Below are 18,546 nucleotides of genomic sequence, written 5' to 3'. Positions count from 1 at the left end.
CGATTCCCGATAGGATGAATTTGGGAAAAAAGTGAAACAAAAATGTAATTGCACAGAATACAATGACTTATTTAGTCACAGTAAGGTCATGCCTGTAGAAATTTCTTTATTTCATAGTGTGCAGATGTTTGATAGTGTTGGAAAATTACTATAGTGTTATAGGAAATGAAACTATTTTTCCGGATTTAAATCGCCTATATTTGTTTTTTCAAACAAACCGACGTTTCGGGCCCTTTACGGTTGACAGTCAACCGTGACCATGGGACCTGCAAAGAGCCCGAAACGTCGGTTTGTTTGAAAAAACAAATATAGGCGATTTAAATCCGGAAAAATAGTTTCATTTCCTCAAACTCAAACTCAAACTCAAAATAATCTTTATTTCATAGGTAAGCATTATTACACTTGAAATCGTCACAATGGTTAAACTCTACCGCTCATTCGTAAGACAGATTCCCCTGAGAAGAATGAGCAAGAAACTCTAGGGGTTACCCTTTGTAAATAACATTTACAATATTTTTTTATTTATTTGAAACATCAGAGATCGAGACTACCTCCATGAGCTAAACGGGTTACTACCACGGATTTTTGTCATCCAAATACGCAGAAGTTGTATAATAACCTTTAGTATAAAGTTTTTGTTTCACTATAGTTTTAAACCTCGTGAAAGGCAAATTTTGTATATCAACCGGAATCTTATTATAGAAGCGTATACATTGCCCCTTAAATGATTTTTTGACTTGGTGAAGACGACTATCAAGAAAAGCTAGTTTATATCCATTCCTCGTATTAATGTTATGTCTGTCACTATTTTTCATAAAAAAAAATTACTATTCCTTTTAACATAAATTACATTTTCATAAATGTACTGTGAGGCTAGTGTATGAATGTTAATTTCCTTAAACTTATCTCTCAAAGATACTTTGGGGCCCAGATTGTAAATTGCCCTAACTGCACGTTTCTGCAGGACAAAGATTCTATTGATATCGGCGGCATTACCCCAAAGCAAAATGCCGTATGTCATTAGACTGTGAAAGTAACTGAAGTAAACCAATCTAGCGGTTTCGACGTCTGAAAGTTTCCTTATTTTTTTAATCGCGTACACGCAGAGCCGAGCCGTTTTGATAACTTACTTATATGGGGACCCCATTGCAATTTAGCATCTAACGTTATACCTAGAAATACAACTGTATCCACAAGATTCAATTTTTCGTTTCTAACTACAATGTTTGTAACCGTCTCTCTAACATTGGGTAATGTAAATTTCACACAATTTGTTTTTTTTCTCATTAAGAAGTAGGTTATTAACAGCAAACCAATCAACTACTTTAGATATAGCATTGTTCACATCGTCATAGGAACATTGGTGCCTTTTAACTTTAAATAATAAGGAAGTATCATCAGCAAACAATACTATCTCATGTTTTATACTCTCCATAAGGCTAGGTAAGTCATTAATATAAACTAAAAATAAAAATGGGCCTAGAATTGAACCTTGAGGGACACCCATGCTAATTGCAGATCCTGACGATCTCGTACCGTTAACATCGACCCTCTGTACCCTACCACCTATGTGTAACAATCGCGAAAACCTAAGAACTCGATACTATAGTGATAATTATAAAGTTAGGTTTAAGAATAGATACATGCCAAAAAAAGATAAGGCAGGGTAAACCAGCAAATAACTATTATTGAAATATATGTACACGTTATTTAGTTCCAAAAATATATAAAGACATTGATTTGGCTACGGAATGTTATGAGTTAAATTTGTTGCTCTGTTATTCATAGTACTGTAAACTGAGACGTAGCTTAGGATGCATAGCGAGAGGTACTTTATGAATATAAACTGGGATAATCTTCAAAACTTGGTTTATTGTACTTCTTCACATATTTTCTAATTCAGGTTACATCTCGAACTCCCAAGATGTTCTATTCTTTCTATTTCATTTTTTCAAACACATTCTAAATACAAAACTATATTCATCACTCAGCCAGTGATTCTACTCATAGAGTAGAGCCTAGACTACAGTACTCCGAGTTCCCTAATTTGTTGAGACCAGATGATTAGTGTGCTAACAGATTATGGCACAATATCGTCGACACTGGAAAGATCTAACGTCGTGACGTCTAACGTGTGCATTTGGAAAATATTAAAGCGATTTAAAGTATATTTTTTAACCGTCTTCAAAAAAAGGAGGAGGTTCTCAAATCGACTGTATGTCCTTTTGTTTTGCATGTATGTTACGCGATAACTCTTTTCTGAAATGAATGAATTAACTTTTTTGTTTTATTTTATTTGTGAACCGATTTTGATGATTCTTTTTTTGTTGGAAACAGGGTACCTCAGATGTGGTCCCATTTAATTTGAAGAAAATATTCCACCTGTATGTAATGGTGGCAAACTAGGGGATGAATGATTTTTTTAAAGTCGGTTTGTTTAGTACTCTACTGATTATTATGAAAAAAAAATTATTAAGAAAAAAAATCACTAGAAAGTTTCAGCTTTTCCATATTTCAAATAACGTAAGTAATTGTAGTTTTATACTTTTTTTTTATAAAAATTCGGAATTAGAAGAAATTCGAAGGAATAAGAATGAATGACGAAAGTGACGAAGATCAATGAGTGAGTAACATAATGAAAAGGAAGAGTGGTGGCGGGATAGGAGTAAGATCGACTTTGTTTTTTACACGTGGCTCATGTGTTTTGTAAAAAAATTCAAGAAAATAAATGAGAACAAGTTACGAGCCAAATTTTATTATCAAGAAGAAAATCCCTCCCATCTCACGTACATTCCGGTATATCGGTTGATGAATACGAGTCAGCTGAAATGTGTTTTCGTTTTCCCATTATTTTAAATTTTCGTATTTTTCCAACAAAGTTACATAATTAATACAGAACTCGGTACACAATTACAATGGTACCGAGGTCTGTACCAGGTACGGTCAACCATAATACTCGTTAATACCGTAGACTGACGACAATAAAATGAATATATAATTTGCTACCATGGTTGCTCATCGAATTATCGTACACGAATCGGTGTTTAGTAACGTTATCAATGTTGAATTACTAGTACTTATCGTCGCCTTGGAGTGAAAACCTCCAATACGCGTTTTCACATAGTTCGTTTTTACTGATTTTTGTTGAAGTAAAAGTTATAAACTTGTTGCTCAAATCTATTATTAAAGTAATATAGTATCTGAAAGAAGTATAATACCTACCTATACCTAAATTACAAGTTCATTTTGGTACTTTCATAACGTGTGGTCACCTTGTATCATAGATTTTCATGCATATAAAAAAACAAACATCTTAATTAAACAATATATTTAGTAGTAAATTAAGCTAAAAATTTACCAGTTATAGTATCTGTAATACTTAGAAATCCAAAGATATTAACGATTGTTAAATGTGAGGGTTGAGTGAGCACTTAAAAAAATAATATTCAAAAACGTTTCACTTTAGTGGCTAGTTTTATATTTTACAAAATTATTAGCAACTTTTACTAAAACTAGACATAAACGAAATTTAATTCCCGTATTTGGTTCTTAAGAAATCGTTCCTTTTAAAGCGTGCGGATTGAGTGAGCATAAAAAAGTATTTGTAAAAATTTGAAAAAGGCACTAACCGATCTGTAATTAAAAACTTTTACTAAAAACAAGTACAATAATTTTTATATGCATTTTTAATATCTACTTTTTGAAATCTGACTGGCCTCCTGTGAGCACACATTACTTATTTTTCTCTTGTTTTATCTTTTTACAAATAGAAAGATTGCTTTCTACAATTGTTTTAGAACTTTTACTAATATATTTTAAACATTTTACAGAGGATACTCACTCGATCCACACACACGTAATTGAAATGCTAACTACAAACATTATTGCGTTTACTACATTTTTATCTTCGTCCTGAAAAATTACATCAAAATCATATCCGAGGTAACATTCAAAGACGTCGATATACTAAAATTATATCGCAATCGAAATTCAATTTTTAAAATTGAATTTAAAACAAAACTCACAAGGAAAAAAATGATATATGTATATTGTGGCGTAGTTTATTATATCGGTTGCTTCCGAGGCTCCGACCTAGGACTTCAGCGCCCACTGGGGGCGGTAGGGGCCTCTTTGGGAAACTGTGGTTTAAATCAATCTTTGTTACAATTTCAACTTTTTTTCTTGAACTTTACCAGGTATAATCAACGTAAAGAATATTTGTAAAAAAAAATCATATATAAATAAACGCTCTTAATATAGTACGTAGACTTAATTGAAATATAGTAAATACTTAACAAAGAAGCTGATACTTCATTAAAATAAAACAAATTGTTTTTCACATTGACGTAGGTCAATGGCTTTTCATGTCACTTATCTATGAGTTAGGTCACTTGAATTTCTACCGATGAACATTCAATAAATAGAGCAACTATTTGATTCGATTATTTGAACACTCGGTCAAGCGTGTTCGCACGCTTCACTTGTACACGCTTCTACACATTTCGACCTTCAAAGCTAACTCGGAGAGATAATTCGAATGGTTCCCTTTACGTTCTGTTCCTTTATGTTCGACCCATCAGCCATGTCTCGCGTTTATTCCCTCTACGTCTAGTCTATCTATAGCATCTGTCTCGTTTTTATTCTCTGCATTGTCAATTTACTGCTCAATAGAAAAAAGAAAATACAGATACAGCATGGAATAACGAAGTAGATGGTACGAGACATCTTATACGTCCACTCAATTTTTTCACCACACAACATTTTGCGGTCCACTACTGGTACATATATTAGAATTGGAATTTGATTTAATAGCAGTAAAGCTCTTTGTGAAAAAGTTCGTCCAGGGAAGTATTTCCACCGTACTTGAGTTCGTCCAGGGAGGCACGAAGTACTGCCACCCTACCTATTTCCGCCGCCAAACACTAATGACGGTGACGGGCGCAATGGCAATGTAAAAGTTCATTGAAAAGTTCATTTCCCAAATTGGTTCTACCGGGAATCGAACCCGGGGCCAAGAGTTACGGAATACACTCCGCGGCACTACCCAGAACACCTAGTCCAAACTATTTTTTAAAAGGTTCATTTCCCAAATTGGTTCTACCGGGAATCGAACCCGGGACCAAGAGTTACGGAATACACTCCGCGGCACTACCCAGAACACCTAGGCCAAAACCATTTTAGAAAAGTTCATTTCCTAAATTGGTTCTAAAATCTACAAATCGCTGAAACGCGACCACACAGCATATTCCCGTGAGAAGAGACATTTGAAGTTCTATATTGTATTGCTATTTCCAATGTTCCAATGTAAGCAGTCCGATGTCGCTCAGCCGATATTTGCCTTTCAAAGAAATATACCTTATTGTTGAGAAGCCTAGTCACACTTTGTTTTGCACGTAGTGGCTCAAGCTGGTGACGTCAGGCTGCGCCGCGCTGCACCGCGGGACACAAAGACATACCCACTTTATTTAGTAGAAATGAAACTATACTGCAGCAGTTTTGTTTTAAAGAAAATAGAAAACAAAGAAAATAAAACCACCACTGATCCAGAAAATATCGCGTCAAATATATAATATATATAAAAAAGTATACGTCAAAATATACGTCAAATTTGTCAGACGTGACACACTTTTAAACCCCTCAAGGGTTTCAGTGTCATATAAACGAATGTAAAAATGTATATAAGTAAATAAATAAATAAATAAATAAATAAATAAATAAAATAAATAAATTTGCTCTCGTGACGACGAACTCATGCTTCAACCAGAAAATAGTACTCCAACTTCAATTAAACTACTTGTTCTCGCTATTTAGATTTTGACGCTTTTTAATGTTAAAAATATAGTTAATAAAGTACATATTTTATTGTATATTTATTTAGCCTCGCGCAAAGTACGTATCGTTGTACTGTACCGTGTACTTCTTATTGTTGGAATTTCTATTAGTTACAAACGAAGTAGTCCTATTGGTCGTAATCACTTTTTTTTATTATTAATCTAAGTGTTTATTAGCGTATTATATAAAAGAAATTGAATAAATAATACATACAAGTGATAGTTTCAATGACGCCTAATTAATTAGTAAATATTGAAGTTTGTTAAATGCCTTTAAAATATAGCGAATAAAAGCATTTGTTTTAATTTATTACTCGTTTCTACTTCCCTTTTATAGTTTAGTTTAGTTGCACGATTTACCTAATACTTTCACTATTTTTGCTATTACGATTTTGACCCTAAAATATTATGTAATGTTTATTTTTACGATGGTTTATTCTTGAATGTCTCCGAGCGAACAACAACGTAGGTATAGATTGCAAAAAAACGCTTCTGAATTCTAATTTACGACTTATCTTTATTTTGCTTTGTGTGAGTACAAGCGTACAAGAGTGGTCGATAGAAATTGTAGTAGTAATGAAATTGTTACTACTGCTTAGAGGTCAAATCGTCCCAGTCATTCGCGACTGTTCAAGCCTTAAGCGGCACTTCAACTGTTATGGACAGGTGTGTCGCTTACCACGAGGCGCACGTCTTGTTTCGTCACGCCACTTGGTATCATAAAAAAAAACAACATGAACTGAAAAAAAAAAGTTAAAAAAAAGCTAAAAATAGTCGTTGAAAAACCAAATACAAAGATACAACAACAAGCACATAGAAAAATTCGTGAGGTCCGTTGGTTCGTTCCGTGGCTTAGTTGGTATAGCGCCTGACACGGTATGCTAGAAGAGGTCGGTTCGAATCCGACCGGATCGAAGGATTTTTTCTGAGTGTTCGATCTTTGTATTAGTAATTATAACAAACTAGTGGAGTAATTTCACATAAAAATAATTGAATATCAATTCAATAAAAATTTAATATGAACTGATTCATCACACTAAATTAAAAATTAGCCCCGTATTCGTTTTAAAGACAAATGTCCCTCGATACGTGTTGAAACGTCTGGCTAAGGCGTCGTTAACATGTCTGGCAACATTAAAGTCTAGGGAACAGTCGCGGGAAAAGTTTCCAGCGAAATTGCGCGACTTCGCCATATGTCGGCCGATTTCGCAACTTTCCAAATGTCGTTGGATATTTGTCCTCGTGATAAATATGCGACTTAACTTACCTGTTTTCATTGTAATTTTCGTTTATAGGAAACGGCGTGGTTATTCACCTACCTGGCCTGTTTGATGAGCTTCAGAAGAACGAAGCGAAAGGCATGAAAGACTGGCAACGTAGGCTCATCATTTCCGATAGAGCACATCTCGTCTTCGATATGCATCAGCAGGTGAGATTATCGTTTCACCCTTTTAAAGTGTAACGCTGAGATATGTTCGTCTAATTCGAGAAATTAAGTCCTATTGTCATTAAAAAGCCATCTATGCATTCATCAACGAACGCACCCGTTCACCTGCCTCGACACTAGGTAACTAATATCTATATTAATAATGTTAATATAAATCATGGTTAGGTTGTGGTAAATTCAATAAAATGCCAGAGTAAGTTAAAATAATTTTAATGCTTCGTAATTGGTTCTACTATTGGCGTGTACTCACGCTATATCGCTACAGGCTGCACGAGCCCTAAGTTTATTTACATCGCTTAGCATTTTGTAAATTGGCACATTACTTCTCCCGCTCCGATTAGCTTTCCTCTACCTCAAAGGTTGCCTGGACGAGATCGCTCTTAGCGACAAGACCACCATTAGTTTAAGTTGTTCATGTACTGTTCTTGCTCTTGTGTGTGAGCAATAAAGTGTATATCTATCTATCTACTTTCTATATACTATAGCCCGTGCCTTTACATTTGACAGTATTCTTGGTAGCTATTTATACTGATAACACTTATTTAAACCGCTGCGCTTATTTACACTGATTGCACTTATTTGCATTTTGTATTGTTCATTCTTTTTTATAATATCAAGTGACGAGAAGAACAAGTCGTCATGGAAATAAGGATTGCTCGTTTCTAGGACACGAACTTAACAAGCAGCTTAACAGCTCCACTCATGTTTTTACCGTTGAAATGTTCTAACAACACTGGCCCTACCAGCCTATCTCCTCGTATATACTGTATATACAGTAGCCGATTTAAAATTGGTAGCATCGGGGCTGTCGTCTGTTTAAAACTGGGCGTTGCGTGTGACGAGTTGTTACTTGGCCCATAAATTGTGCCAGGTACGATTTTCCTGAAGGCACTGGTATTTATTTACTCGTAGCAGACAATCTGTCTTACACCCGAGTAAATTCGAAATCTCAAAATAGTGCCAGACGTGTAGTACCTCACTATGTTGAACTCGAAGAGTTCGTACATGGTGTTCAAAGGCAACAACGCCCTCCTTGAAGAGAAACCGACGCGTCGTGCCAGTAAAGGTGCTACTGCACAGGGTCAAGAACAGTACTGCAGTTAGGCCGTACACCATTTCTGTTTTCGCAAACTATTCAATGAGACTATGTAGGTATTTTACAGTTTTCCATGTCTTTGTCGGCGCTAGCGACTCCTAATGCCGCGCAACATTCGTAAGAGGGCTTTCCTTGGCTGAATTTTGCGAAAACGAGTCACGAATATTAATTTTCTTACTTTTTTCAAGGACATTTTTAGAGGCATTATTGTAATGATAAAAACGACAGCTTATAACTATAGTCCGTTTTGAAGACGGAGTAAATTGACAGTTCATTGCCCAAAAATGTTGCCCGCTTGGGAGCAGCTAGTGTTTGCAGTCGATAAATATGCTATCGACTATCGACTGAATATTTGTCATGCTTATAGAATAAAAAATACCCGAACTTGTTTCATTTCAATCATCCTCGACCCATTATTCTTGCAATTACTCCAGGACAAGTTAATTTGATTTGTCAATTTTTGTAAGTTCATACAATAAAGCTATAAATATACACAGTGTTTATTAGAACTATGTTTATGAAAAATACAAAGAGGAGGCATACTTTAAAGGTTTTCATTTTAATTCAATATAGATAATCAAATCCGGCTATTCTTGTTAAAATGTATATGAATAAAAATTGAACTCGATACTAAAATACCAACTGTCAAAATAAGAGTAATTCTTTACAAGAACGCAATTAGTAATTATTAGAACGTCGAAACATTCACAATTCATTCATTCATTCATTTCATCAGGTCATTTTTGGCACAATTTGATCTTCTTTTACAATCTATCGATAAAACTATCCATAACAACTACATAGCTATTTAAAATTTTATGAAACAAATTTTATGGCAACCCTACCAATGTCACTACTTCGTCTTCAAAAAAGACCACCTATAATTTAATTTTAATGGCTAATCCTTAGTACTATCTGTTTCCGTAATAAATGGGTCAAAAGACAAATAACAAATATACAAGTCATTGAAAAGTTATACACGTACTCTTGTGTAACTTATACATTTCTTTTAATTTTTTTTTCGACATGTCAATGGAGCAACCAACACGACTCTTTCTGATTGGTCTTCCTGTAGGTACCACCAATTTGTAAATGTCTACCGTAAAACACACTACTGTCTTCCACATTCAAGTGTAGCGAGTGGCAGCAAGGTCGAACAATATCATGACCATGTACTAAAAGTATTAAAGATCAGACTATATACTTTAACACTCGTTTTATCTAGATTTAGGGTTTTCCTTCTGATATGGACAACCTTGTCAATCAAATGTTTGATACAGCTTTGCTTTTGCTGGTAGGTACAATAGCGCTGCCTACTTCTAGTCTTTACAATCGGAATACACTGATGCTTCCTTGTATAAACTTGTAATAAACGCTTTCACACAAAGTTCTACTACTGCTGAAATGAACTATTAACAATTGATGTTTCATCTTTGTAGTAATTATACCATTAGACGCTTTAATATGAAGCTAGTTATCTTGCGCAAATTCGCAAATTTACACAAATATTGTGTAGTGGAAACGTTTAATAGCACTACAGATTCTTGTGAAAGAATTCGTCTAGGGAAGTATTCAACTGCGTTTTGGTTTTTGAAGGGTAAGGGTGCTGCTGGTGTTACTACAGGCACGTAGGCTTGCCTCCGTAACCGATTCCCGAGCCGGGAAATATTTGTACATACATTTATTTGTCTCGTGAGTTTGGGCATCATTTGTAGTTTATCTGTGTGTCCATGGCACCCGCGACACAGGGACTCCCTAGTGCGGGGCCATGTGTGTGTACGTTATTGTTATAGGTCTTTCAACTTGTCTTAGGGTGACGGGCGCCGTAGCAGTGCCCCTCAGGTCTTCGAGATTTAAAGCTCTGAGCGGCACTGCCACTATTATGAACAGACGTGTCGCTTACTACCAGGCGCACGACTTGTTCATCCCGTCACTTGGTATTATAAAAAAGGTTTGTTTGTATGGGTGATAAGGCTAGGCCAAATGTAGCGGAAATTATGCCCCTAAATTACGAACGCGCTTATACAGACAAGTTAGAGGTAGAGAGTCAACACACTTATCTTGCTTTAAGCCGGTCAGGAAAAGGTTTATGTCTCACATGGACTATGTAATACGAGGAAGACGTTGTAAGAAAAAGACCGAGCGGAAGCGATACGCTCAACGTCGTTTTCGTTCTTATTGCATGACGTAAAGTTTTTCCTGATTGGCTCAAGCCGATTCCCCGAACCTTAATGGTGGCACTTTACATGGCTATTTGTATTTGCGTATTTGACACATTTCGCACCCCTCATGGAGGAATGACATAAGTATAACCCACAGATACAGATAAGTATAACCCACATTCTCTCCAATTCTTGTAACTCTAGCTACAATATTAGTCGATGTAGTTACAAGAATTGAAGAGGATGTGGGTTATATTTTTCTGTATCTAATGGAGCAATAAACGTTTTTGACGTAATTCCACTTATGCCATTCTTTCCTGATGGATGCAATTTGGCAAACAATAACAGACAAATTCAGCAAATACAATATTTGGTTTCTTGAACCACATCAAAGGACAATAGGCCCAATAGGCAAACACCTAAGTAAATCGACCACACCAGTCCACACTATGGTCATATTCATTAATTTAACTCCTTATTTGGCTTCAATGTGTCGACAGTCTGCATGTTACAGACGTAACGTCAAATATTTTTCCAAGGACATCAAACACCGAATAGTGAATACAAGTAGCCATGTGAAGTACAGCCATAACATACACTGCCTGCGCCATTATGTGGACAAGATCGAACAAGAAAGAAACAATAGGCGCGCGTTCAAATGAACAAACATTTCTAATAGGGAAAGAAACTATTTTTCCGGATTTAAATCGCGTATATTTGTTTTTTCAAACTAACCGACCTTTCGGACCCTTTACAGGTCTCATGGTCACGGTTGACTGAGGTGGTACAGTCTTCAACCAGTTATGTCTAATATTGATGCAAACTACCCTATTTTTTTTCACTATAGTTACAATAGTTATTAATTAATTAAGACCCGTGAAATGTAACATCCCGTTACAGGATGCAGGAGTTTACAAGGTTGACTGTGAGTGCGGTCTCTCTTATATTGGACAAACAAAGCGAAGTATTTGTACCCGCGTCAAAGAACATATAGCTGATGTCAAACACCGTCGCGTAAACAAGTCTGCAGTCTGCGAGCATGTCATGGATAAACCTACACATTCAATGAAGTTTGACAAACCCCAGGTCCTTGCAAAAGAACTCCGTTATCTACCCAGGATGCTGCGAGAGGCCATTGAAATTAAAAAACATCCTAATTTCAACAGGGAAGATGGTTTCTTAGTACCACCAGTTTGGGATCCAGTATTTCCTCTAATAAAAAATCCCAAACAGATATAAGACTGCAGTGCTAATTAATATGTTTTAGTTTATTCTAATTTCTATTATTAATTAATAATAAATTGAACTTAATAAAAATTCATTCAATAAAATAATTTGTAAAACTTAATGTAGCGTAAATTGGAACGTTCTCTTTGTAAAATTAAAAATAAGGTATTTAATTAATAACTATTGTAACTATAGTGAAAAAATAGGGTGGTTTGCATCAACATTAGACATAACTGGTTGAAGACTGTACCACCTCAGTCAACCGTGACCATGGGACCTGTAAAGGGCCCGAAACGTCGGTTTGTTTGAAAAAACAAATATACGCGATTTAAATCCGGAAAAATAGTTTCATTTCCTATGTGTAACAATCGCGAAAACCTAAGAAATCGATAAACATCTCTAACTTAGACTATCTAGCCTGGTACTCATAGTACAGGGACTTCCCTATTGTTGTGAATCCAGTGAATTGGTGTAGTTGTCTGGCATGTTATTATTAAACAAACTCTCCTAAATTTGAAACGCGAGTACGTCCAGGTCCATCTTACCTATTTCTGCCGCCAAGCAGTAATGTCAGCATTACTGTGTTCCGATTTTCATGGGTAAGGGTGCTGGTGAAATTACAGGCACATGGGATATATAAACTGTGTCTCAGAGTGACGGGCACAGTGGCAGTGCCCCTCAAATCTACGATTTAAAGCTCTGAGTGGCACAGCAACTCCTATACGCCGGGTTTGTTGTTACTGCCTCGTTTCGACAATTCGATTCTCGTAGTACCACAGATTACTTAATACTTAGTAATAATATTTCTTGAGACAAGGTTGACAAGACAACCCTGTTGTATTTTATTTTTTAATGAATATTAATTAATGCACCGAGAGTGTACAACCGGGGTCACCTTCAGGGCGGAGGCATGTCTCGCCAAACCGATGACACATGATCGAGATAAGAAATACGTTGACGACGCGTGTTCCGTGTAGACACTTCGGTACACCCTCGGTTCTGAGATGAACATAAAATCATGCATAATTTATAATCTTCTACTTTAGTAAATAAGTACATGGATATCTCCATATCTACATATATCCGTATCTTCATATTCTTATTATTCAATATTGAACGATTTCTTTTAATATTCCACTAAATCACCTGGTTTCGCGTAAGTCTTCTTATTGTTTTAATTTATCGTTGTTCATTGTTTATTTTTCCTTGACTGTGCTATTGGAAATTTCAAAACATTCGACCTTGACTGAACCAACATTTGTTCTATATTTTACCACAGGAACTATGGTTTGCATAAATTCTTTTTACAATCAAGCATTGATAACGTCATTCATTATTATCTATCTCCGTTTTAATTTGTTATTTGAAGAAAAAAAGTGACGATCACCGCTTCTTTGTATACAGTTTTTCTAATTCTAATAAATATTATTTTGGAGACACGAAAACAACAATTCTGTCTAAATATAACTATACTATGTCCACAAATATTACTAATAATTAATTATTTATAAAACTGCGTCATCCCTATTGATTTTTTTATTTGAAAGAAGAGATTGCAAACATTTCTAGTTCCAGAAGTAATTCAAGTTCAGAATCCGATATGTAGAAATTAACATAAAATAATAAAAATATAATCTTAACATTTTCTTTCTTTTAATTATTTTATTCTTAGATTATGCACGTCAATAGGTACTTTGCCAATTTTAAAACAGTTGGCCATGTAAGTATTACTTCTACATTACATTAACTACTTACCTATTTAAATTCTAATTACGCGCGCAGGCCTTGGGCAGAGCTAGCTTAAATAATGAGCATTGACAAAAATGTTCTTTTCCTATGGCATCATTGGTTGCCTAGCAACATTTTGTTATTAAACATCGAATTTGGCTAGAGTATAGGCTATAGTAATGAAATTCTACCAAATTTGCCATGCATAAACTAAAAACTCAATTTGGGAACAAGTACAATTTCCGCGAACCCCGCGTCTTTTCGAGCTACGGTACGCTAGATAACTGTATTAGTAACATTTTAGTGGGAATGATAATTTAATAATTTTGTGATAATTTAATAATTTCGATTTACTTACTGAAAATTTACAATTTCTATTATAATTACTTGCACACAAAATTAAAATAAATTTTGAGTCATGTGAATATAAACGGTTCGGGACACGTGAAGTCACGAATCTAGCCTATAAAAACATGCGCACGAGTGCGACGTCAAGTAAGTTTTATTATCAACATCGTTCGACTTCGTGCGTTTTCGAGTACAATTGTAAGCATTTAGGAAATTAAACTAATTTTTCAAATCTGACGGACGGACTGATTTTGTCAGTCAGCCGTGACTGAAACTAAAAAATAAAAAATAACTTTATTGCAAAATACAAGATAATAGGTACAGATATGTGTCTAGCTCCCAAACTAGGATCTCCTGTACTATGGGTAGATAGGTCTTACGTTCGTCAAGTGTCTTACCTCAAAATAACAAATAGAAACAAACGTGGGTTTGTTTGAAAAAACGTGATTTGATCCGAAAAAACAGTTTCATTCCTATGTGTAACAATCGCGAAAACCTGAGAACTCGATATTGTCTTGATAGGGTCTTGGTTGTAGAAGCAGTGTTCCGAAAGGTTCCATATTAGAACCAACATTGTATTTTGTCCTCTAGGCGCACGAAATGTTTGTGCCCGTGTCACTTGAAATCATAAAGAAACCGTTTAAACCCAATACAATGATCTGTAACGAACGTAGGTTCGAGTCCGGTCAGATTGAAGGATTCTTTCTTTGTGATCGATCTTTGTACCAATAAATTTGTATCTACGGATTTCGGCTATTGTCTAGTTCTCTAATCTAGGTAAAATTACGCGGCCTGCAAGTGCCATACGCAACCCTCGATGGATCGTGAAAAGTCAAAGCATTTTTTGCACACAGATACGGGCATTTGTAATGTTTTTAGTTTTTTTAAAACCACTAGTGAAACCCCGTATCGCGGGTGCCATGGACAGACACATATACAGCCACAAATTACATCCAAACTCACGAGAGAAATAAATTTAGGCCATACAAACATTTTTCCCGGCCTGGGAATCGAACCCGAGGTCCCGACCTCTGCGTGGCAGTCCAGCATGATAACCCTTCGGCCACGGAGGCAGTTAAAGGCAGTTTTTTAGTTTGTCTCGCGCGTAATGTTAGATGTTACCACTGCACATTTTCCTAATCTAACAATTGATTCAAATGGATTTCCTGTGTTTTATATTGAAATTTTAAACAAAGCTGTTTTTATATGCGTTTCATAACTAAATATCAGAGATCAGTCATTCATTGTCTTTCAGAGAATGTTAGGGGAATTACTTTTAGAGTTTAGGTAGTCATCACACTTATCGGCTTGAGCTGGTAAGCAAAAGCTTTATTTATATCCATGCAATAAGAACTATGCGAAAAAACAGTCTGAACGGTCGAAGCTTTTCCAGACCAACTCTAGCCGATTATACGTCGATTATTGACATGGAATCGCGTTAGGTTGGTCAGACTCCAAAAGATATATGTTGCATGATTACGTTGCCTTTATTAAATAGTGACTAGTAAAGATTACTCTTAGAGACTATATGTATACACTGTGTATTTTATACACGCCGCAGACGCGTTGTAGTGAATCGATCCAAACGAGCGCATACGTCGTGTTGCAAGTATTCTTACTTGTAAGTGTAAACTCCTGTGGAGTAGTATATAAGCTTCAGCTTCAACCTGTCACCATGTATACATGATGCCACTGGAGTTTACATTTCAAATTTCATGTAGTTGCTACATTTCAAAAACTAAGTGAAGTTAACAAACAAATCTAACATTTAAACTATCTCTTATCGAGTGAAAAAGACATGCGTTCATCGCTTGTGTAGCATCGTTGGTCCGAGCGGGAGGGAAACACGCTACATCTTTTTCGCCCTTATAGCGTAGAAATAAAGCTTTTTCTGATCACCTCAAGCTATAAGTGTGTGACTTCCCTTATACAACTAACGGATGCGTAGTTTACATAATAGCGGTGCACATAATGTTTATTCTCTAGAATAGTGGGTACGTAGAACTCTGTACCATCATTGTTATAATCTTTTGAATTGCAAGGTCTGTTCTATTATATATTTGTATATATTATATTACTAACATCATAAACAACGTTTGATCATGAAATTTACTTTAAAAAAATATATATTTAGATGGCTCTAAAGGGCGATAATTCTGTGCAGTAACAAAAAAAGAGCTAGGTGGAAGTGGACGCTTGTACGTTTGAATAAATCTAAAAAGTACCACTTTGTGTAACAAAAACATTTGGAAACGGGAATAAACTCGTGTAAATGAATTTGTGACTTTGTGAAGACGCCTATCAAGAACAGCTAGTTTATTTATATTCCTCGTATTGATGTTATGTCGTCACTATTTTTCATAAAGAAATTACTATTCCTCTTAACATAAATTACATTTACATAAAATGTACTGTTAATGTAAAGTTGATTGTATTGCTGAAATAAAGCGTTTATTATTTTTTATAATTATTATTATGTATTTGTTACTAGCTGGTGTCCGCGACTTTGTCTGCATAGAATAAGTACTTCGAGTAGGCTACTTTATATTCAGTTTTATTGGTTCTCCATATTAAACTGTCATCATTCAACCCCTTTAAGATTTATTGTTATGACAAAAAGTAGCCTATGTCCTTCTCCTAGAGACTATCTATGTCTATCATCGTCATCATCAAACTTAAGAGTTATATATACTCTTGTCGGCGGAGCATCTTCCAGTCATCTCTCTTATAAGTCAGCTCCTTGACCTCCTTATACGACACGACACCGGCCTTTTCCTTTATTCTCTCTCTAATCTCAATTTTGACAACTTTGCAGGTGAAGAAAAAATCATTTATACAGCATATGGTTTATTAAATAAAAATACGTAATGTACATAAATAACTACATGGGTAAAAAAAGTATCTAAAAACTACGTATTTTTATTTAATAATAAAACGAGATGCTATGTATATGCGTCAAGCAAACAATTTTTTCTTCATCCTGTTAAGTTGTCAAAATTGAGATAGTACCGATTGCCAGGTCACAGTCGCTATGTAACTGCGCCTAGATCGATCTCTTTCCCTCTTCCCCTCGATCTTTTCCTTCAAAATGGTCTTAAAGAAATCGTTGTGTCGTATCAAATGTCGTCATTTTCCCGCGTCTATACTCTATAGTATTCAAGTTTTTTTTTCTATGTCTATAATATACCAAAATTAATCAATATTGGTTTAGCGGTTTAGGTGTGCAAAGAGTTAATTTTCCATTTTTTTTTATAATAACGGGACGAACAAGTCATGCGCCTAGTAGCGACACGTAAGCGATCCATAACAGTTGCAGTGCCACTCAGAGCTTTAAATCGTAAAGATTTTAGGGGCGCTGCAACTGCACTCGTACCCTGAGACATAATTTGACAAGTCCCATGTGCCTGTAATTTCACCAGTACCCTTCTTCCAAACTGGAACGCAGTAATGTTCACATTTATTGCTTGGCGGGAGAAATAGGTGACGTGTTTATATATTAGTTTGGATTCTTGTAGAAGATATTCCTTGGTTGCACCCCCTTTCCAGCTCTTACATTTCTATCCTAAAGTTGCCTGGAAGATTGCTACTTAGCGATAATGCCGCCCGCTGTACATTAGCTTACTGTATGATACTTATATCAGTGTTTTGTGTTGTAATTTTTAATGTGCAATAATAGTAGTTTCTGCGACTGTTACATAATGAAAGGCATTAAAATGCGAGTATGGGTTGAGTCTCACGAGTGTTTTAATGTCTAATTATGTACATTTACATACATTGCTTTATCTATATACATATTATAAGCTCTCTATGATGTCAAGTGCAGGAACCGCATGTTAGGACTGGCGAAATGGCGGCAATTAAAAACTTTTCTTAGGCATGTCACGTAACCGTAGTTTTTTTTAGTTCATAGACAAACTAGAGTCGGTCCCAACTATCATATCGTTCGATAACAAGTAACGTGTGAAATTTGTCAAAATTGTTTGCTACTGACATTTTTCATAAATATGAAATAGAATTTGATGTTCTAAGTAATGATAATATTTTCACAGATAAGAATTTTTTTTAACAAAACAGTTTATCTTTATGCTGCAGGGCTAAAAAGGCCGTATTAGCGGAATCCTATTGTGATTACTTGACAATTCATCTATTTGACAGTGTTCTATGGAGGTCTCCATAGAACATTGTCAAATAGATGTATTGCGTTCTTTGTTTTGTTTTAGGCCCCCTGGTCGTAATTTGCGATTTTTTAATGTAAAATAACAGGTTTATGATATGTGTGTAGATAAAGAACATTTTAATCATTCATTGTTTCACGATAATAATATGCCAAACTTGTCTCTAACTAGGGAATTTCTTATACTATGACTGCCAGAGTAACGGTGTACTACAGGATACTAACTAGATCACCCAGACCAGAGCCAATTTACACTGTCATTCGCTTTCACATACTGGTGCTTGTAGGGACGTCAGCTAATACAGCAGAACCTAATGTTTTGATTATCCATGCTCATTTCAACGAACACAATCTCCATTGTTTCGATTAGCTGTAAATATCATTTGTCGATAGCACGTATTAAAAAGGGCTAAGATTTTGAATATTTCGCACCCCTCATGGAAGAATGGCATAAATGAAGTTACGTCAAAAATGTTTATTGCTTCATTAGATAAACATAATATTACACTAGTGTCACTGCTATTATGATAGTG

The 18,546-nt window shown here is 35.4% G+C and overlaps 1 protein-coding gene across 3 annotated transcripts in view; it reads left to right on the top strand.

The window, feature by feature from the left end:
- LOC113240250 (adenylosuccinate synthetase) overlaps positions 1-18,546 on the top strand; it is a 54,594-nt gene that overhangs the window by 19,538 nt on the left and 16,510 nt on the right. For all 3 annotated transcript variants that reach the window (XM_026477503.1, XM_026477505.1, XM_026477504.1), the window contains exon 3: positions 7,127-7,260. In XM_026477503.1, the coding sequence (XP_026333288.1) occupies positions 7,127-7,260 (134 nt within the window). The remainder of the gene's footprint in view (positions 1-7,126; positions 7,261-18,546) is intronic.

This window comes from Hyposmocoma kahamanoa, unplaced genomic scaffold (assembly GCF_003589595.1).
Source record: "Hyposmocoma kahamanoa isolate Upper Pololo Valley unplaced genomic scaffold, ASM358959v1 129, whole genome shotgun sequence".
NCBI classification, from domain to species: Eukaryota; Metazoa; Arthropoda; class Insecta; order Lepidoptera; family Cosmopterigidae; genus Hyposmocoma; species Hyposmocoma kahamanoa.
This window is presented reverse-complemented; position numbering and strand designations above follow the sequence as displayed.